The sequence below is a fragment of the Ranitomeya variabilis genome, chromosome 4 (assembly GCF_051348905.1).
Source record: "Ranitomeya variabilis isolate aRanVar5 chromosome 4, aRanVar5.hap1, whole genome shotgun sequence".
In the NCBI taxonomy this organism is placed as follows: Eukaryota; Metazoa; Chordata; class Amphibia; order Anura; family Dendrobatidae; genus Ranitomeya; species Ranitomeya variabilis.
The window spans coordinates 413873220-413896387 of NC_135235.1; the positions used below are offsets into that span (position 1 = coordinate 413873220).

The window sequence follows — 23168 nt, forward strand, 5'->3', positions numbered from 1 at the left end:
AGAGCGAGACAGAGAGAGACAGACAGAGCGAGACAGACAGAGTGAGCGAGAGTGAGACAGAGACTGAGAGAGAGTGAGCGAGACAGTGTGAGCGAGACAGAGAGTGAGCGAGACAGATTGCGAGCGAGACAGAGAGCGAGACAGAGCGTGAGACAGACAGAGAGGGAGACAGAGCGAGAGAGACAGAGAGCGAGAGAGACAGAGAGCAAGAGAGACAGAGAGCGAGACTGACAGAGAGCGAGACTGACAGAGAGCGAGACTGACAGAGAGCGAGACTGACAGAGAGCGAGACAGAGCGCGAGCGAGACAGAGCGCGAGCGAGACAGAGAGAGCGAGACAGAGCGAGATTGAGAGAGCGAGACAGAGAGAGACTGACAGACTAACAGAGAGACAGAGCGAGAGAGACTGACAGAGACAGAGCAAAACGGATGCAAGAAACCTCAGGGACATGTCAGGAGGGGAACAGTGTCCTGCCTCCTCCTCACTGCACAGTGCAGTCACCTCCAGCCCCCTGCAGCCTGAGCTCCTACGTCGTCCTATCTCCTGTCCTGCTCCTGTATGCAGGGCTCAGGGAGGGAAGAAGCAGCGTCCTGAAGTCTCTTCAGCTGCAGACACCACACAGCCGGCAATGTGTGCGTGTCTGCATTATGCTCTGCTGGAGGCAGCAGGTACAGTGCCGGTACCCAGCGTCCCCGGGTACATGCTCCTCTATAGGACAGACCGCGGCAGTGCAGGGAGATTCTGTCCCTGCTCTACCGCAGAGCTCAACTATATTGGCGTGCAAGTAGGCTAATATAGTTAAGGGTAGCGAGGCTCCAGGTGGGCCCCCTCTGAGCACCGGGCCCGGGGCGACCTCACCCTCTGCCCCCCTGGTAGCTACGCTACTGGGCTACAGTTAGTGTTAGGGTTGGGGCTAAAGTTAGGGTTAGGGTTGGGGCTAAAGTTAGGGTTAGGGCTACAGTTAGGGTTGGAGCTAAAGTTAGGGTTAGGATTGGGGCTAAAGTTAGGGTTAGGGTTGAGGCTAAAGTTGGGGTTAGGGTTGGGGCTAAAGTTAGGGTTTGGATTACATTTATGGTTGGTATTAGGGTTGGGATTAGGGTTAGGGGTGTGTCAGGGTTAGGGGTGTGGTTAAGGTTATGGTTGGGATTAGGGTTAACGGTGTGTTGGAGTTAGGGGTGTGGTTAGGGGTGTGTTGGGGTTAGGGGTATGGTTGGGATTATAGTTAGGGGTGTGTAGGAGTTAGGGGTGTGGTTAGGTTTGGGATTAGGGTTAGGGGCATGTTCGTGTTAGGGGTGTGTTTAGGGTTATGGTTAGGGTTGGGATTAGGGTTAGGGGTGTGTTTGGGTTAGGGTTTCAGTTAGAATTGAGGGGTTTCCACAGTTTAGGCACATCAGGGGCTTTCCAAACGCGACATGGCGTCCGATCTCTATTCCAGCCAATTCTGCATTGAAAAAGTAAAACAGTGCTCCTTCCCTTCCAAGCTCTCCCATGCGCCAAAACAGGGGTTTACCCCAACATATGGAGTATCAGCGTACTCAGGACAAATTGGATAACAACCTTTTAGGGTCAAATTTCTCTGGTTACCCTTGGGAAAAAACAAAACTGGGGGCTAAAATATAATTTTTGTGGAAAAAAAAAAGAATTTTATTTTCACGGCGCTGCGTTATAAACTACAGTGAAACACTTAAGGGTTCAAAGTTCTCACAACACATCCAGATAAGTTCCTTGGGGGGTCTAGTTTCCAATATGGGGTCACTTGTGAGGGATTTCTACTGTTTAGGCACAGCAGGGGCTCTGCAAACGCAATGTGACGCCTGCAGACCATGCCATCTAAGTCTGCATTCCAAACGGCGCTCCTTCCCTTCCGAGCTCTGCCATGCGCCCAAACAGCAGTTTTATCCCACATATGGGGTATCAGCGTACTCAGGACAGATTGGACAACAACTTTTGGGGTCCAATTTCTCCTGTTACCCTTGTGAAAATACAAAACTGGGGGGCTGAAAAATAATTTTTGTGGAAAAAATAATTTTTATTTTCACGGCTCTGCGTTATAAACTGTAGTGAAACACTTGGGGGTTCAAAGTGCTCACCACACATCTAGAAAAGTTCCTTAGGGGGTCTACTTTCCAAAATGGTGTCACTTGTGGGGGTTTCAATGTTTAGGCACATCAGGGGCTTTCCAAACGCGACATGGCGTCCCATCTCAATTCCAGTCAATTTTGCATTGAAAAGTCAAACGGCGCTCCTTCCCGTCCGAGCTCTGCCATGCACCCAAACAGTGGTATGGGGTATCAGCATACTCAGGACAAATTGCAAAACAACTTTTGGGGTCCAATTTCATCTGTTACCCTTGGGAAAGTTAAAAATTGGGGGCGAAAATATCATTTTGGTGAAAAAATTTGATTTTTTATTTTTGCAGCTCTACATTTTAAACTTCTGTGAAGCACTTGGTGGGTCAAAGTGCTCACCACACATCTAGATAAGTTCCTTAAGGGGTCTACTTTCCAAAATGGTGTCACTTGTGGGGTTTTCAATGTTTAGGCACATCAGGGGCTCTCCAAATACTACGTGGCATCCTATCTCAATTCCAGTTGATTTGGCATTGGAAAGTCAAATGGCTCTCCTTCCGTTCTGAGCTCTGCCATGCGCCCACACAGTGGTTTACCCCCACATATGGGGTATCAGCATACTCAGAACAAATTGTACAGCAATTTTTGGGGTCCAATTTCTCCTGTTACCCTTGTTAAAATAAAACAAATTGGAGCTGAAGTAAATTTTTTGTGAGAAAAAGTTAAATGTTATTTTTTTTTTTAACATTTCAAAAATTCCTGTGAAATACCTGAAGGGTTAATAAACTTCTTGAATGTGGTTTTGAGCACCTTGAGGGTTGCAGTTTTTAGAATGGTGTCACACTTGAGTATTTTCTATCATATAGACCCCTCAGTGACTTCAAGTGTGATGTGGTTCCCTAAAAAAAAGGTGTTGTAAAAATGAGAAATTGCTGGTCAACTTTTAACCCTTATAACTCCCTGACAAAAAAAAGTTTGCTTCCATAATTGTGCTGATGGAAAGTAGACATGTGGGAAATGTTACTTATTAAGTATGCTTCCTCAAACTCAATGTGGACAAATCTGAGCTCATCATCTTTCCCCCATCCCACAAATCTTCCTTACCTGACCTATCTATCGCAATCAACGACATCATGCTTTCCCCCGTACCCGAAGTCCGCTGCCTCGGAGTAACCTTCGACTCTGCCCTGTCCTTCAAACCACACATCCAAGCTCTTTCCACCTCCTGTCGCCTCCAGCTCAAAAATATCTCCAGAATCCGTCCTTTCCTCAACCCTCAATCTACTAAAATGCTTGTGCATGCCCTCATCATTTCCCGCCTTGACTACTGCAACATCCTTTTCTGTGGCCTCCCTGCTAACACCCTTGCACCTCTCCAGTCCATCCTTAACTCTGCTGCCTGACTAATCCATCTCTCTCCTCGCTACTCCTCCGCATCCCCCCTCTGCAAATCTCTTCACTGGCTCCCATTCCCTCAGCGTATTCAGTTCAAATTACTTATACTGACGTACAAAGCGATCCATAACCTGTCTCCTCCATATATCTCTGAACTAATCTCCCGATATCTTCCCTCATGTAATCTCCGGTCCTCCCAAGACCTCCTTCTCTCCTCCACACTTATTCGCTCCTCATCCAATCGCCTCCAAGACTTCTCCCGAATATCCCCCATCCTCTGGAACTCTCTGCCCCAACACGTCCGTCTATCAACCACAGTCGGATCCTTGAGACGGAACCTGAAAACCCACCTCTTCAGGAAAGCCTACAGCCTGCACTGACCCCGCTGCCTCCTCATCACTACCGAAGCTACCGCCTCACCAACACCGGAGCTGCAGCAACCCTCAACCTACTGTCTCCTTCCCCATAATCCTGTAGAATGTAAGCCCGCAAGGGCAGGGTCCTCGCCCCTCTGTATCAGTCTGTCATTGTTAGTTTGTTTACTGTAAGTGATATCTGTAACCTGTATGTAACCCCTTCTCATGTACAGCACCATGGAATCAATGGTGCTATATAAATAAATAATAATAAAATAATAATAAGTATTTTGTGTGACATAACTCTGTTATTTAAAGGGAAGGTACTGCATTTGTAGATCATTAATAAATCACTGTAATGTAGCATAACATGCTGCTATAACCAAGTTTTAAATGCATGTGAAACAGATTTCGTGTATTATGTGAGTTTAAAGAAGGCACTGGGGGCTGACATCTTGGTTTCACAGCAGTTCACGACACTAGCAGTGTCATATTACGGCACCCCATGGACATAGGGTCAGCGCCGGTCTATTATCTCCTATCTATAACATTGCAGCAGCATTAGCAGTGAGCCGGGCACGCCTCTGTGGGCTGCACAATTCACTGCTGTAGGTGTGACTAGCCGCCATTTTATTATAGCCCAGTGCTATCTGCCGAGCTCCACTTACTCTCTATCGCAGGAGAGAAGCTGCTCCATACATACACACCACGTCTTCACTCTTCCTCCAGTCCACCATGCTGCTGAGCCCACTGTGTTCTGCTCTTCTGTAAATTCTGTAGCTGTGCTTCTGATGCACTAACTGCTGGTGATAGCAGATCACAGGGCAGTCACACAGAAAATGGCTCTGCCCTGTGATGCTGCTGTTCATTCTGCCCCAGGGATATTAGACCACCCAAAAGGGGAGGGAAATGGTGATGTCAGCAGTTACTGCCGGAATTTTCCAGCTAACAGTAAAGCTGGTAAGTCTCACTATAGCTGCTTGAGGTCTAAAACGGAAAATGCTCCCCCTAGTGGTCAATATATGTATTTGTAAGAAAATATATAATATTTTTCATATAGAAATGTTTGCAAACAGTGCAAACATTGCATTAATACATTTTATTTACTATTTTAAGCTTAATTTCACAAAGAAACAAACTACAAAAAAACTGGTGGCACCTTCCCTTTAAGGGCATAAAAAATCAAAGTTGGAAAATTGCAAAATTTTGAAAAATTTTGCAAAATTTCCATATTTTTCACAAATAAACGCAGGTAATATGAAAGAAATGTTACCACTATCATGAAGTACAATATGTCATGAGAAATCATTCTCAGAATCATCAGGATCCATTGAAGCGTTCCAGAGTTATAACCTCATAAAGGGACAGTGGTCAGAATTGTTAAAATTGGCCGGGTCATTAACGTTCAAACCACCCTTGGGGGTAAAGGAGTTAACATGTAACTTGGCCTGTTAGGGTGTTTTGGAGTTAAATAGCTTTTTTGTTCAGTGAATGTGACCTAATGCTGCAAATTCCACAAATGAGCATTTTCAGTTATTTAAAACATATCAAATGTTTAGAAATTCTACTGTGCCTAATAATTTGGAAACAGTGCATTTTGAGTTTTTATTCATTTTGGAGATTATGCTGTTATCATTGGGAGGTTTCTTCAATAAAATTAGATCTATACTCTAACAGGTGATTACTTTTATTAGACTGACTGTCATTTGCATTTAGGAAAATCTGAGAAAAGTGTCATTTGCATAATAATTTGGAACATGGTGTACACTGCTCAAAAAAAATAAAAGGAACACTTTAAAAACAGAATATAACTCCAAGTAAATCAAACTTCTGTGCAATCAAACTGACAATCAATTTCACATGCTGTTGTGCAAATGAAATAGACAACAGATGGAAATTATTGGTAATTATCAAGACACACTCAATAAAGGAGTGGTTCTGCTGGTGGGGACCACATATCACATCTCAGTACCAATGCTTTCTGGCTGATGTTTTGGTCACTTTTGAAGGTTGTTTGTGCTTTCACACTCATTGTAGCATGAGACGGACTCTACAACCCACACAAGTGGCTCAGGTAGTGCAGCTTATACAGGATGGTACATCAATGCAAGCTGTGGCAAGAAGGTTTTGCTGTATCTGTCAATGTAGTATTCAGAGGCTGGAGGTGCTACCAGGAAACAGGCCAGTACACCAGGAGACGTGGAGAGGGCCGTATGAGGGCAACAACCCAGCAGCAGGACCGATACCTCAGCCTTAGTGCAAGGAGGAGCACTGCCAGAGCCCTGCAAAATGACCTCCAGCAGGCCACAAATGTGCATGTGTCTGCACAGTTAGAAACCGACTCCATGAGGATGGTCTGAGTGCCCGACGTCCACAGATGGGGGTTGTGTTCACAGCATATATCACCGAAAAAATCAGATACCAGCGTCTTATATTAAATTATTCACCTAAAAAGAGACACTATATTTTCAGATAATCAATAATAATAAAACTTAACCTTTAATTAATATGGATAAAATTCAAACAACAATCACGACCTAAAAACATGTATGGCTGCAAACAAAGATACAGGGTGCTCAATCTCCCTAGAGGGCTTTCCTATCTAGTCCCTACCTCGCAGCAGAGGTTGGCACCCTAATGATCCTTCGCAATGGCGCCCCTGCTCAACGTAGGCTGCCCTATCTGTCCCTAATAGGCCCTATCGTGCAGAAGATAGTACAACAACATGCAGCAGTACATACAATACAGACAGCACAACAAAAAACTGAGCAAAAAAGATGTAGTATGGTGTACCTATGAGTATATAGTACAGTACATCAATCACTTTCATATATATGTACACCATACAAAAAACAGTGACCTGTGCTGATCGTGTTTATAACACTTCAAAATTGCACATTAAATCCGGCCCGTTCTGCAGCTAGATGACCTATACCCCTGCACTGTACCTAAGGATAAACAGCCTATCTGCGGGGGTTGGCGCCCTAAATACCTGCGCAGATGGCGCCCCCGCTCCAGTCGACTGTCCCTAAACCAACCTATACCATATACCAACATTAGCAAGCATGTTCAGCCCATAAGCCCATTAGCTAAACATACTTATGGGCTGAACATGCTTGCTAATGTGAATTAGTCTATTTTGAGAGTTGTTACTGAGCATTTTTTATGTATTTGTATTGCACTATTTTCTGCACTTTACCCTGCTGTGCACTTTACCTTGTTGTATTTTTGAGCTAATCAATTAGCTTTGTACCTTGGTATATGGTATAGGTTGGTTTAGGGACAGTCGACTGGAGCGGGGGCGCCATCTGCGCAGGTATTTAGGGCGCCAACCCCCGCAGATAGGCTGTTTATCCTTAGGTACAGTGCAGGGGTATAGGTCATCTAGCTGCAGAACGGGCCGGATTTAATGTGCAATTTTGAAGTGTTATAAACACGATCAGCACAGGTCCCTGTTTTTTGTATGGTGTACATATATATGAAAGTGACTGATGTACTGTACTATATACTCACCATACTACATCTTTTTTGCTCAGTTTTTTGTTGTGCTGTCTGTAGTGTATGGACTGCTGCATGTTGTTGTACTATCTTCTGCACGATAGGGCCTATTAGGGACAGATAGGGCAGCCTACGTTGAGCAGGGGCGCCATTGCGAAGGATCATTAGGGTGCCAACCTCTGCTGCGAGGTAGGGACTAGATAGGAAAGCCCTCTAGGGAGATTGAGCACCCTGTATCTTTGTTTGCAGCCATACATGTTTTTAGGTCGTGATTGTTGTGTTCACAGCCCAACACCATGCTGGATGCTTGGCATTTGCCATAGAACACCTGGATTGGCAAATTCGCCACTGACGACCTGTGCTCTTCACAGATGAAAGCAGGTTCACACTGAGCACGTGTGACAGACGTGACAGTCTGGAGACGCCATGGAGAGCGACCTGCTGCCTGCAACATCCTTCAGTATGACAGGTTGGGCAGTGGGTCAGTAATGGTGTGGGGTGGAATTTCTTTGGAGGGCCACACAGCCCTCCATGTGCTCACCAGAGGTAGCCTGACTGCCATTAGGTACCGAAATGAGATCCTCAGACCCCTTGTGAGACCATATGCTGGTGCGGTTGGCCCTGGGTTCCTCTTAATGCAGGACAATGCCAGACCTCATGTGGCTGGAGTGTGTCAGTAGTTCTTGCAAGATGAAGGCATTGAAGCTATGGACTGGCCCGCCCATTCCCTAGACCTGAGTCCGATTGAACCCATAAGGGACATCATGTCTCGCACCATCCACCAATGTCATGTTGCACCACAGATTGTCCAGGAGTAGGCGGATGCTTTAGTCCAGATCTGGGAGGAGATCCCTCAGGAGACCATCCGCCGCCTCATCAGGAGCATGCCCAGGCGTTGTAGGGAGGTCATACAGGCACGTGGAGGCCACACATACTACTGAGCATCATTTCCTTGTCTTGAGGCATTTCCACTGAAGTTGGATAAGCCTGTAACTTCATTTTCCACTTTGATTTTGAGCATCATTCCAACTCCAGACCTCCGTGGGATATTAGTTGTAATTTATGTTGATTATTTTTAGGTTTTACTGTTCTCAAAACATTCTACTATGTAAGGAATAAAGATTTACAACTGGAATATTTCATTCACTAATATCTAAGATATGGTATTTTAGTGTTCCGTTTATTTTTTTGAGCAGTGTATATACCTGACAGGGGCCCATATATTCTGATATCATACCTAATATATACCTGGCAGGGGCCATACATTCTGATATCATCACTAATATATACCTGACAGGGGCCCATACATTCTGATATCATCACTAATATATACCTGACAGGGGTCCATACATTCTGATATCATCACTAATATATACCTGACAGTGGCCCATAAATTCTGATATCCTCACTAATATATACCTGACAGGAGCCCATACAGTCTATATCTACAATAATATATACGTGACAGAAGCCCATACAGTCTATTTCTACAATAATATATTCCTGACAGGAGTCCATACATTCTGATGTCATCACTAATATATACTTGACAGGGGCCCATACATTCTGATACCATCACTAATATATACCTGGCAGGAGCCCATACATTCTGATATCATCACTAATATATACCTGACAGGAGCCCATACATTCCGATATCATCACTAATATATACCTGACAGGAGCCCATACATTCTGATATCATCAGTAATATATACCTGACAGGAGGCCCATACATTCTAGTGTTTTCAGCAGTGAAGCATCAATAATGTATGGGCTGCAGTCAGGACCTGGAAGGGGCCTGTACATTTTGATTTCTTGACTAATCTAAAATATAGCTAATGAATCTTAATATATACTTTCCTTGTAATGTCTTCACATCCTGTTCTGTCCGGATCCCAGAATTCCAAGCAGCGGAAGTTCACTGACCTCTATATTGGGACACCCAAGTGATGGGTGTCTCAATATAGAAACTGCTGGTGGTACCAGCCTCTTGCGCCGCACCTCCAGCAGAACACTGTCGCACCCCACACACACACATTGTATATGCCGTACGCATCTTACATACACACAAACTGCATATGCCGTACACAACATACACACCGCACACAAACACACTGTATACACCGTATGCACCACACACACACACACACACACACACACTGTATATGCTGTACGCAGCCACTTGCGTGGCACCACCAGTACACCATCGCGAACACGCCGAATGATTCACTGACTGCCGCCATCTTTGTACAGGAGGGGCGCATGCGCAGTTTTAATGTGACCGCAGCTATCTGTCTGCACAAAGATGACAGCGGTCTGATTTACTGCGCCTGCGCAGGTACAGTGAGTCATTCAGCTGATCCCAGTAGCAGATGAACGACGTGTCTACAGGCAGAGGAAGTCGGTCACATTAAGGGTATGTGCACACATTGCGGATTCTGCTGCGGATTTTTCCGCAGCGGATTTGGAAAATCTGCAGCGCAAAACCACTGCGGTTTTCACTGCAGCTTTTCCTGCGGATTCCTCTGCGGGTTTTCAACTGCACTTTCCTATTGGTGCAGGTTGAAAACCGCTGCGGAATCCGCAGAAAGAAGTGACATGCTCCTTCTTTTTTTTCCGCAGAGAATCTGCGCTGAATTTTCCGCAGCATGTGCACTGCGGTTTTTGTTTTCCATAGGGTTACATTGTACTGTACACCGCATGGAAAACTGCTGCGGATCCGCAGCGTCAAATCCGCTGCAGATCCGCAGCAAAAACTGCAACGAGTGCACGTAGCCTAACGGGGTTTTCCCACGAATGAAAGTTCATTTTAAAAATTGTGTCTGACCATGAACAGAGACTACCACATCTCCTGGGCAGGGGGGGAAGCAAAAGTCAATACTGACATTACAGCAGGAGATTACAGAGGATTTCTTATGTCAGGTAAAATATTTCACTGACTGTTTTCAAACAATATTTTACCTCACAAAATGTATCCTCTGTGATCTGCTGCTGTAATGTCAGTATTGTTTTTTGCTTCCTCACCTGCCCCGGAGCTGTGGTATATGGGAGACAGCTCAAATAGGACAGCACATGAGGGAAGAACACAGCACAGGAAAGAGAAAGACAGCAGACAAGGGGTATAGCACATGGGGTAGATAGGTCAAAGAGAGCACAGACTGGAGAAGTCAGCATGGATAGGTGGGTGAGCACATGGGGGGAGACATTCTCAACGCTGCAAAGCCTGCCTCCATCGTGACATTACCACCCTCCATCTAGAATAAATATAATAACTTTATTAGTGAAGCTTACACATTCTCATGTCCTGACTAATCAACATCTACCAGGGTTCCCATACATTCTACTGACTTAAATCTATCCCTGGAAGGAGCCCATACAGTCTATCACTTTCAGCAGTGAAGCAGCTAGTATGTATGGGCTGCAGTGGAAACCCTGGAAGGAGCCCATACAGTCTAGCGCATTCACTATTGAGACAGCTAGAATGTATGGGCTGTAGTCAGAACCTGGAGGGAGCCCACACATTCTAGCTACAACCACACCATACATGGCTGTTCTGTGTGCAGAGACACAGGACCTGTGATGAGGTCACAGGAGGGGAGGAGTCAGGGGGTCACATGATCAGGGGCCTCAGTGTATGCAGGACTCTGCTGTGCTGGGAAGTATTCAGCTCGTCTTCTGGAGTTGCTTCAGTAAGAACAGGTAACGTTTGGCAGAAGTCACCAGCAAAAAGTAGAACAATTCCCCCCATTAAGTGATTGGATCCCCCCAGATCTTTGAAAGATCTTAGTGAGATTACAGCTGGGTGTTTCCAAGAGCACTAGATTCAAGGGCAATCCTAGTGCTGAATGAGCCGTGAGGTCTCTAGCTAAGAGTGGCAACGGCCAGAGCAATCTTATTGAGCGAATTTCTGCGAGCAGCAAATTAATTATGTTTTACTGGTACCTCCTGGGGCATCAAGGAAAAACAGTCTCCCATTTCCACTTGACGCCATAATTGCCAAAAGCGAATGATGGCCTTACACCACATAAGTGGCATCAATTTCACCACAGTAGAAATAGTATAATAGGGCCCGAGAGGTCTCCCACTACACCCAATCCAGCAGATGGGCACCCAACCTGGAGTGTTCACATTTTAGAAAACGAGGGCCTGACACCATAGAAGTGGAATAACTGTCATGAGAATAGAAATACTATAATTGGGACTAACACATCTTCCACTACAGCTAACCCAGCAGATGTAGACCAACCATGACTGTTCACATTTCCACAAATTTGTGTTAACATCAGCAGCAGCACCAGCAGGCATAGAAGCCACACTAAAGATATCACAGAGTGCATTTACGTGACATTAGTGCATCACACTAAAAAATGCAATATCAACTGGTCTGTTATGTCAGTGTATTGAAATAAAATATAACTTTTAATAAGTACCGTAAATACTCAAGTATAAGCGGACCCGAGTATAATCCGAGACCCCTAATTTTGCCACAAAAAACTGGGAAAACTTAATGACTCGAGTATAAGTCTAGGGTAGGAAATGCAGCAGCTACTGGTAAATTTCAAAAATAAAAATAGATACCAATAAAAGTAAAATAAATTGAGGCATCAGTTGGTTAAATGTTTTTTGAATATCCATATTGAATCAGGAGCCCCATATAATGCTCTATACAGTTCATGATGGGCCCCATAAGATGCTCCATACAAAATACGCCCCATATAATACTCCATAAAATTTATAATAGGCCCCATAAGATGCTCCATATTAAAATATGCCCCATATAATGCTGCCCAAAGTTTAATAATGGCCCCATAAGATGCTCCATAGAAAATGTGCCCCATATAAAGCTGCATAAAGGTTGAATATGGGCCCCATAAGCTGCTCCATAGAAACATTTGCCCCATACAGTGCTGCATAAAGGTTGATTATGGCCCCATAAGATGCTCCATAGAAACATTTTCCCCATATAATGCAGCATAAAGGATGATTATGGCCCCATAAGATGCTCCATAGAGTAATATGCCCCATACAATGCGGCATAAAGGTTGATTATGGCCCCATAAGATGCTCCATAGAAACATTTGCCCCATACAGTGCTGCATAAAGGTTGATTATGGCCCCATAAGATGCTCCATAGAAACATTTTCCCCATATAATGCAGCATAAAGGATGATTATGGCCCCATAAGATGCTCCATAGAGTAATATGCCCCATACAATGCGGCATAAAGGTTGATTATGGCCCCATAAGATGCTCCATAGAAACATTTGCCCTATATGCTGTTGCTGCGATAAAAAAAAAAAAGACATACATCAGGCCCCCGAAACTTGCGATATTCACCTGTCCCCCGTTCCACCGCCAGGCGCCACTCCGTCTTCCGCGTCCTCTGTAGTGACTGTTCAGGCAGAGGGCGCGCACTAACCACGTCATCGCTCCCTCTGACCTGAACGTCACAGCCAGAGGACGCGGAAGACGGAGCGGCACCCGGCGGTGGAACTAGGACAGGTTTATATCGCGCAATGCTCACCCTCCCCATTATACTCACCTGCTCCCGGCGCGGTCCCTGCTGCTCACTAACAGATGGTCTCCGTGCGCTGACAGCTTCTTCCAGTGTTGAGCGGTCACTGGTACCGCTCATTAAAGTAATGAATATGCATCTCCACCCCTATGGGAGTGCGTTCATATTCAATACTTTAATGAGCGATATCATGTGACCGCTCAACACAGGAACAGACCATTGAAGATGCAGGGACCGCACCAGGAGCAGGTGAGTATGTGACAGCCGTCGCTCACCCTCACCTGCCGACCCCCTTTGACCATGACTCGAGTATAAGCCGAGAGGGGCACTTTCAGCCTAAAAAAATAGGCTGAAAATCTCGGCTTATACTCGAGTATATAAGGTAAGTTAAAAATACAAAAATCCCAAAAAAGAAAAATCGAATATCCTAAAGTGAAAGGTGCTAGTACAAAACATACAAACACAGTGGGGCAAACACCAACAGGTAAACACAATCATCTATAAAGGACTTCTTTTTGGAAACCATCAGTCCTTTTGTTATACCATATATAGCAACTGTTGGTATTCTCTGTATTCAATATCTAACTTTGTATGTACACAATATCACTTTGAGGCAAGTACGAACAATCAACTATGCTAAGTATAAGTCCCACAATTATGCATCCGTGAGAGACCACAATGTGGCAGGTTATATGGACCACCTTATGCAGGCTATTTCCTCATGTCCCACAAAAGACCCTGCCCTGGTCTTTGAACATTTGCATATACTGTACATAAACAAATAGCAGATGTTGCACAAAGAGTGGCTTGCCACGCAACCAACCTGCTTACTACCAGTCAGACCCTATAGTTTAGGGGAGGGAATACAGTGAATACCAACTATTGCTATATATGGTATAACAAAAGGACTATGGTATAACAAGTCCTTTATAGATGATTGTGTTTACCTGTTGGTATTTGCTCCACTGTGTTTTTCTGTTTTGTCCTAGCACCTTGCACTTTAGGATATTAGATTTTTCTTGTTTTGGATTTTTGGATTTTTAAATAATTTTATTAAAAGTTATATTTTATTCCAATACGCTGACATAACTAATACTAGTTTGATACAACCATTTACTATGTATAACCTAGTCTGTACAGTCTGCGATTGGGGTGCAAAAGTCCTTGGAGATCCATGACTTGTTCATCTTGACGAAAGTTAGGCGGTCTACACTTTCAGGGGACAGCCGGCTGCGCTTATCCGTCAAGACACCATCAGCAGTGCTCCAGACACTTTCTGAGAGAACACTGACTGCCGGGCGCGATAAAACCCCAAGGCGTGTGAGGCGAGCTCAGGCCACTCATCCAATTTGGAAGACCAAAATGTGAGAGGGTCTAAACCCTCCCTGATGGTATTGATATTCAGTTCTCGATACTCCTGCACCTTTTTCTCCATTAGTTCACCACATGTAAGACTTGGACTCTGTTGAGCTGGTCTAAAATAATGTCAAAGGACTCACAGAAGCTGCAGGTAGTATTTTGACGAATTGATGTGCTAGAGGTTGGAAGTATAGAGCTGCGGTGCAAACTGTGTGCTTCACCCCTGTCTTGGGGAAAAGCTCTCTTAAAAGGAATCTGTCACCTCATTTTTCGCATGTAAGCTGCGGCCACCGCCATTAGGGGCTTATCTACAGCATTCTGTAATGCTGTAAATAAGCCCCCGATGTAACCTGAAAGATAAGAAAACCAAGTTAGATTATACTCACCCAGGTGCGGTCCGGGTCCGATGGGCGTCGCAGGTCCGGGTCGGCGCCTCCCACCTTCATGCGATGTCGTCATCCTCCTTGCGTCGTGTCACGGCTCCTGCGCAGGCGTACTGATCTGCCCTTTTGATGCAGTGTGCAGGCGCTGGGTCTCTCTGAGCTTTCCTGGCGCCTGCGTCATGAACCGCGACAGAAGCAAGGAAGAGGACGTCATAGCATGAAGATGGGAGGCGCCAGACCCGGACCTGCGATGCCCATCGGACCTAGACCGAACCGGACCGCCCCTGGGTGAGTATAATCTAACTTGTTTTTCTTATCTTTCAGGTTACATCGGGGACTTACCTACAGCATTACAGAATGCTGTAGATAAGCCCCTGATAGCAGTTGCCGCAGCTTATATGCGAAAAATGAGGTGACAGTTTCCCTTTAAGGTTGTGTGAAAGTGTGTTTCGATACTCCAGCATTCACGGGTCCCTTTCCAGGGTGGGAAGCATCTGGAAAAATTTGGTTTTATAACGTGGATCTAACAGAGTGGCAACCCAGTAGTCAGCAGCATTCCTAATCATAACTATATGGGGATTATGTTGCAGATAGAGCAGCAAGAAGACACTCATATGTCGAGCTCCACCATGAGGTCCAAGCCCATGCTGTGTTGGTGGCGGGGTAACAATGATAATCACAATTTGCCAAAAAGCAACTGAACCCCAACTAAAGGTTAAGGTAAAACATAACTTTTAATTCAACTATTAATTAGAAACTGCTTGTCACCGCAACTGATGGGAGATTAGGTGATTGGATGAAAAAAGGTGAAGTAGCATTCAGAACTGATATAAGGGATGTGACACAATTTTATCTGTCACGTAATGCATTATACATTTATAATGAGTGGAAAAATCTACAGAGGTATGATTGGGAACTTTCTGAATTTACTACGATGCTGATATGAGTAATATTGAGGGGGTTTACTAGCTGAATTAAAAGTTATGCTTTACCTTAACCTTTAGTTGGGGTTCAGTTGCTTTTTGGCAAATTGTGATTATCGTATTTACCCCACCCTGGTTTTTGAACAGCAATTGTTGTGTATGGGTAACAATGAGGCTCGTTTGCTCCGTCCCCTCCCACCAACCACGAACAACAGAGAGGGGAGGATTATCCTCTTCATCTGACAGTTGCTCGCCCATCACCTCTTCCACCTCCATTTGTTCCTCAGATCTTGCAACCTTGATAACAGTTTGTCTGTTATCACCAGCCCCCTCGATCGCAGTAATCCACCCTCCCTTGGCACCCGCCTGTGTGATGAAAGTCTGGAACTTAAAGACAATGTTATCCCTTCCGCATTGTACTCTGCTTCCTCCTCTTCTTCTGGGACCACCATCTCCCCCCGCAGGCTATTCAAAGTCTACTCCAGCATATAGATGACCGGAATAGTGATGCTGATGACGGTGTCGACAGCGCTAACCATCTTAGTAGCCATTTCGAAACTGTGCAGAAGGGTGCAGAGGTCCTTAACCTGTGCCCACTCTGTAAACGTGATATGTGCCACATCCGTACTGCATTGGCCCAGGCTATACAACATGACATACTGCATCAGGGCTCGTTGCTGCTGCCACAGTTGCTGCAACATGTCCAGAGTGAAATTCCACCATGTCGGCACATCGCATATTAACCTGTTAACTGGCATGGACAAAGACCTCTGTATCAATGTAATGCAATGACCTGAGGAGTGCGAAAGGCGGAAATGAGCACACAGCTTACGTGATTTCTGAAGTAGCTCACCCAGGCCAGGATAGTGGGGAGAAAACGCAGTACCACCAAGTTGAAGACGTGAGCCATACAAAGCACGTGTGTGTGTTTGCCTCGCCGTAGGGCACCGTTATCGAACATGGCCTTCCCTGGATGCAGGTTCAGCGGAGACAGCCATTGATCAAACTCAGCCTGGAGAGCTATCCACAAATCTTCAGTATGACTGCGATCTCCAAGGCAGATCAATTTTAATTCTGCCTGATTGCGGTGAGCCCTGGCTGCGCAGTATGAAGGTGGTAGGGATTCGCTCTTCACTGTTGGAACACGTGTCTCATTAAGGCAGAGGTTGAGCGTGCAGCTGGAGGCTCTAGAGGAGATCGAGAAGGAGGCAGAAGCAGTGGAGGAAGTGTTAAATGTAGAGAAACATGCAAGAGCAGAAAAGATGAAGCACTCACCCTTGAGCTGTGTCAACGAAGTCCTTTATTGAACCATGGCAGGTCTTTGGACAAAGTTCATGGGACATACAGGTGCAGGAGGAATGCGGGGAAGGACGACAGCCGTTTCACGTACAAGACGCTTCTACGGCACCTGTATGTCCTACGAACTTCATTCCATGGTAGCTTACGTTACATCACAATATAGTAACTTACGTTACAAAGATGATGGTAACTTACCTTACAATAAGTTTAATCCATATGATGGTAACTTACTGTAACGCAAGTTACCATCAGCTTAGTAATGTAAGTTACTATACTGTGCGGCAACGTAAATTATCTATATTTCTTGTAATAACAACTGTTGCTTTTAAATTGACAGCTTAAAATACATATTTTAATGTTGCTGGGACTATGGTGTTTTAATACAATAAAAATAGTGCTTCTCCCCTGTTTACCAGAACAGAAAATTTGGCAGACTCATGAAGGACAATTGACTTTCCTTTTTTTGTAACATAACTTACCAAGTAAAAACACTGTATTTTGTATTTAATTTTATTGTTTGAAAATAAAACTGTGTTGAAATCTATTGAGAATAGTTTAATGTACAATATACATTCACTCCTTTTTGTCTGTAGCCAGTTTTTGGCTTGTGAATGTAATGTAAGTTACCATGGAATGACCCTACTATGGTTCAATAAAGGACTTCGTTGACACAGCTCATGGGTGAGTGCTGCAGCTTTTCTGCTCTTGCATATTTTTCAGTTGGATGTTTTTTCCTTGATGCTGTGCATCAACTACCCAGAGCCTGCACACCGCTGTTCTTAAAGTGCTGGTCATCCCGAGCGACAGGTGTTTCTATTGCATGACCTTAGTGCCATTCATTTTTTCTTTTTTGTGGAATGTTAAATGTAGAGGTTTGTTCTGCAAGCCTTGGGGATTCCAAGACTTGTGGAGCAGTGCCTGCACCCACCAGAGTCACCCAGTGCCCAGTCAGCGAGATGTAACGCCCTTGGCCATGCTTACTCGTTCAAATGTCTGTGGTGAAATGCACCCTGGCAGACAGAGATTTAGTCAAGGAATGGTTGATGTTGTCTGCGAAATGCTGGTGTAGTGCAGGCACAGCTTTCTTAGAAAAGTAATGGTGACTGGGCAATTGGTACTGAAGGACTGCGACAGACATCAGCTTTCGGAAACTGTCTATATCTACCAGGCGGAAAGGCAGCGTTTCCATGGCCAACAGATTGGAGATGGTGGAGTTCAACCTCTTAGCTTTGTCACGCGTAGGAGGAAACAGTCTTTACATTGGTATGTTTACGTTGGCACGGTAATACAGAGAAGGAGGAAGAATCAGCAGATGCGATAGGTGGGGCGGCTGATGGTTGATGAGTTATGCATTGGGATTCCATGAGTAATGCATGTTGATTGCGCATGTGAAGGTTCATACACGTAGTAGTCAAATTATTGCACTTTTTACCTCTACTCAGTTTTATTTTGCAAAGTTGGCAGATTACGTGAGTTGGCTCATCCTTTGCAGTGTCAAAAAAGGCCCAGGCTAGGCAACCCTTGCCACCCCTGCGAGCTGCAGAACTACGGACACTGCTGGTCACAACCAAATCTGTGGCAGAGGATGCATTTCTCGTCGTGGCTGCATCACTACGTGTCTGCGACGTACAGCACAACGTAACCTCGTCTTCCTCCTCAGATGACCTACTCAGCTGTGTGCCTCTATGTTCACTCCAACTGGGATCTAACACCTCATCGTCATCATCATCCTCTGAGTTATCACATTCCTCCTCTTCCTGCCCTGACAGCACAGTACAGTCCGCGTGAGCCTCAGATATCTGAGTCTCATCAGGATCACCTCCCCCCTTTAGGGGTTAATTTGTGATGACGAGTACCAGTATTCTGTTCGAACCCTACTTCGTCCTGCCCCAGATTCAAGCTAAAAAATCTTTGTGCATTTGTGCAGATTTCCTCCTCTTGACTCTGTGAAGCTTTTGAGTACACTTCTGATGACCATGGCATAGAATGTGTGAACATTTCTTCAGACTCACCCATCTGTTGTTCCGTACAGTCAGTTGTTCTGTTGGAGAGTTGGGACATGGAGGAAAGCAAGGGGAATTTGGGTGCCACCTCTGTGGACTGTACTGGGTGTGATGTTGAGGTGGAGGAAGAGGAGGAGAGGACATTTGAAGCTGCGCTTGCTATCCACTTAAGCACATTCTCTTTCTGGACCTCATCAACAAGGCGTACCAAAATGCGTCTGCCAAATAAAGGTAGTGGAGTAGCCCGTCCAGGAACAGAAGTTGTCAGTTGTCTTTCCATAGGACATGACGTTGGTTCACTAGTTCTTTCACAAACATTACCACCTACCCCACATACACCTTGAAAACCAAGTCTAGTTCCCCTTCCACCACGGCCTCGCTTTTTCCCAGTCATGTTGCTCAGATAGTGTGGTAGGAGCACAGTATTAGCAACAAAAAATAGATTTTAAACTCTGCACCACCTCTGCAAACAGTTGAATTTCAGCGACTGTAAACTCCAAGGTGAACTATGGCGTTCTGTATCGTGTTAGTCACAGAATAAAGAATTGTTTGAGTGCAGATGAGGCCTGTATGACAAAGAAGATATGCTGCAAACAATTTGAAAGTCAGATGTCCCCTACTGTATGACTGTTAGGAACACAAACATTTTTTGGTGGCCTCTGGATAAGGCCTCTATTACACACTAGATGCTACAAACTATTTTAAAGTCAGGTCCCCTACTGTATGACGCTAGAAATAGGATTTTTTGGTGGCCTATGGATTAGGCCTCTACAGCTAGTCTGCAGACAGTTTCATATCACCACAGCACAAAATGACAAGGTGGGATACAGCAGGCTGTTTCACATGTAGCTAGTGAAAAAATATTATTTAGAATTTTATGCTTGTGCATGGAGCACATTAGAAGCAGTGCACTTCTAGGACACGTGCCCTGCTGACTTTGTCTGTGGACCTCAGTAATGACAAAAATTTACCTTCCAGCTTTTTTTTAAATGCCACACTGGACACTAGCTACCTACACTATCTGACAGATATACAACTGCCTAGCTAACTAGCTAAAATCTTGCCGCTAACAGTGCCAGCATCAGGAGCAGCCTTTCTGCACTGTTACGTTGTCAAAATGGCACTAAAACAAGATATCCGCTATTTATATAGAGAGGGACATGTGATACTTTTGTGGCAACACAAATATTTTCCCGCACTTATACTGAATGTTACCGATTTTTTTCCAATTTTATAAAATTGGCTCGTGTTTATGATCACGAATCCGAATGTGCCATATTCGTGCCGAATTTATGTTTGGTGATTGTTTTCCGAACAAATTCACTCATCACTACTATTGATACATGTGCACCTTTTTTCTAGAGTCAAGAGGACTTTGTTGAATATGTTTGGCACTTAAATTAAAGTCTAAGTCCGGATTAACTCTCCTGTGCACTCTAAGAATATCTTTGCTAAGATATTCTTTGTTACCAAAAGAAAAAAGCAGACATCACCGTTAATATTACTGGGTCTGTGTGCTGCAGGTGTAATGTGCAATTACAAGCTGTACCTCAGGATTCCGGGTGCTCCTCCAGAAAAGACATGATGAATTCCATAGACAAGAAAAAAGTGGATAGCACTCACCGATCCTTTCAAATTCCATTCTTTATTCGGTAACGATTAAAAAATCATCATGGCCGGGAGAGTGAGGACAGGAGTGTGCGGTAGCAGGTGTTGACAACAGCCATTTCTACGGGATTGACCCGTAGAAGTGCTGTATTAGCGCGAAACGGCGATGATGATTTTTTAATCGTTACTGAATAAAGAATGGAATTTTAAATGATCGGTGAGTGCTATCCACTTTTTTTTTGTCGATGTAAGATATTCTTTGTATTTGTCCAAAAGAGTGCGGGGATTGGAAGGTGCACAGGTTGTAGTTATTTTAGGGATCAGGGTTCAAAGTTGAGGTGGAAAGCCTGTGAGAGATGCTTCCTGCAATGTCATGTCCCAGTGTGTATCATCTTCCATCAGACCATGCTTTTGGCATGCCTCCCTGTAAGTTTTTGTTGGTTCAGTTGTATGTACAAAAGACGAGCGCTTTCCACCTTGTCATACATGTCTACTATAAATTTATGAAAAAGTTGGCTACATTGTTGACTGATCATAATTTGGTAGGCATAGAAGTCCATACTGATATTGTTTTATTGGTTGGTTTATTGGTTGGCCAAGCAGTGTTCGGATCAGTCTGCATTAGATTAAGGCAGACCTGGGCAAGATGCGGCCCGCGGGCCGCATCCGGCCCGCCTGATGATTTTAAACGGCCCGGCTTCTAAGGAGGACCGCTGGCGGCTGGAGTGAAGGCCCCGAGCTCCTCCACCGAGCTCATCCACGCAGCGCATACAGTTCCGGGGTCAGGATGTGATAGACACAGCATCAGGAGCCATTGGCTCCTGGCTGTGTCAATCATTTTTGTGACCGGAGGCAGCATTATGCCACCGGTCACAAGAGGCTGAGCTCCACATCGGCCCTGTACGTCACGTGCGTACGTCACGTGCGTACGTCACTCCAGCGCCGCGCGGGATGTGCTGCGGTGAAGTTGCTTGCTGGCTGGCGGACTCCTCCGGGTGAGTATCCGCGCCTGATACAGAAGATTCATTTGTATCCGCACGGTCGGGGGGAGAGGGGGTCCCTGTGTTGCTGGGGAGTGTGAGGGAGGGGGGCTACTACATGGGGCTGCCGTGGCTATCACACATTAGCAGCGCTAAGCTAACGGCACTAGTACCAGCATTGTGTGTAGCATGAAACTACTGCAAAGAATATGTTATTGGCCGGTGCTGCAGATGTTTCTGTGGGTTTAGCAGCCCTTTGCTTTGTAATCACAGAATTTGCACAATAAATAAATTTTTGCTGCTGGTCTGTAGAAGAAATGTCCTATGGATGCATGCCCTAGGAGAGAATAAAGCCTAAGTTAGTTGCATATCCATATTTGCATTGTGAGACGAAGCTTACATCCATTGTTAGTCTAGCATTGCCATATCTGACCCAAGGTGTGTGAAAATCTTGTCTTGTAGTTGCTGCTGTTTCTGAAGGTTTTTCTGAGTCTGAGAGGAATAAGCTGGCCATGCTCACTGGTATACTTCTGGCCAACGGGAATCTTTCTGCATCAATTCTCAACAGTCTCTAGTATACAACGAGAATTTGGTTAAAGAAAGTAGGACTTGTCAGTAGGGTTGAGCGACTTTGACCTTTTTAGGGTCGAGTCATGTTTCGCGAAATCGGCCGATTACTGCGAAAAGTCGACGATCGGCCGGAACACGAAACCCTATGCACGTCAATGGGTTTTTTTTGTTTTTTTGGTTCTCTCTCTCTCTCTCTCTCTCTCTCTCTCTCTCTCTCTCTCTCTCTCTCTCTCTCTCTCTCTCTCTCTCTCTCTCTCTCTCTCTCTCTCTCCCAGCACAGAAAATCTCGTGTTACACATTGCAAATCCCTACTGCGCACAAGCGATAAAATGATGATAGCCGTGCACGCCCCTAACCCCTATGTCATCACTCTGCCCACACTCCTTCATTGGCTTAAAAAATGGCGCTAGACGCGTCATACGAAACGCGACTTTGGCGCCAAGATCGCGTACCGCATGGCCGACCCCACACAGGGATCGGGTTGGGTTTCATGAGACGCCGACTTTGCCAAAAGTCGGCGACTTATGAAAATGAACGATCCGTTTCGCTCAACCCTACTTGTCAGTAATATGCGGCCTACTGTCTGCACCAATGGAAGCATCGGTCACTGCAGTGTATACCTCCTTGATGAGACTATTTTTTTCATAAACTGTTTGTTTATGAAAAGATAGCATATGATGTGTATACTGTTGGGTAAAAATGAGTTAATTACATTAGTCTGGCCCTCTAAAACCATCCCAATTTCTCATGCGGCCCCATGGCAAAATTAATTGCCCACCCCTGGATTAAGGTGATAGCCATTTTGGCCATTCCAAAATATTATAGGATATTGCATAGCATCTTATGATCTATGTGTTTCTGCAATACGTTGAAGATTTTTACGTCATAACTGAATAATTACAGTGGGCACGGAAAGTATTCAGATCCTTTTAAAATTTTCACTCTTTGTTTCATTGCAGCCATTTGGTAATTTCAAAAAAGTTAATTTTTTTTCTCATTAATGTACATTCTGCACCCCATCTTGACTGAAAAAACCCCCATAAATGCAGAAATTTTTGCACATTTATTAAAAAAGAAAAACTGAAATATCACATGGTCATAAGTATTCAGACTCTTTGCTCAGTATTGAGTAGAAGCACCCTTTTGAGCTAGTACAGCCATGAGTCTTCCTAGGAATGATGCATCAATTTTTTTCACACCTGGATTT

At 44.8% G+C, this 23168-nt stretch overlaps 1 protein-coding gene across 2 annotated transcripts in view; it reads left to right on the plus strand.

The window, feature by feature from the left end:
* Positions 1 to 10815: 10815 nt before the first annotated feature.
* LOC143765033 (uncharacterized) overlaps positions 10816 to 23168 on the plus strand; it is a 38182-nt gene continuing 25829 nt past the window's right edge. The window contains exons 1-2 of one of the 2 annotated variants that reach the window (XM_077251271.1): positions 10918 to 11020; positions 21854 to 21993. Coding sequence is in view for 1 of the 2 variants with exons in the window: in XM_077251269.1 (XP_077107384.1) it covers positions 10956 to 11020 (65 nt within the window). In the remaining variant the exon portion in view is untranslated. Of the gene's footprint in view, positions 11021 to 21853; positions 21994 to 23168 lie in introns of both variants that reach the window. The other variant, XM_077251269.1, reaches the window with a different exon arrangement.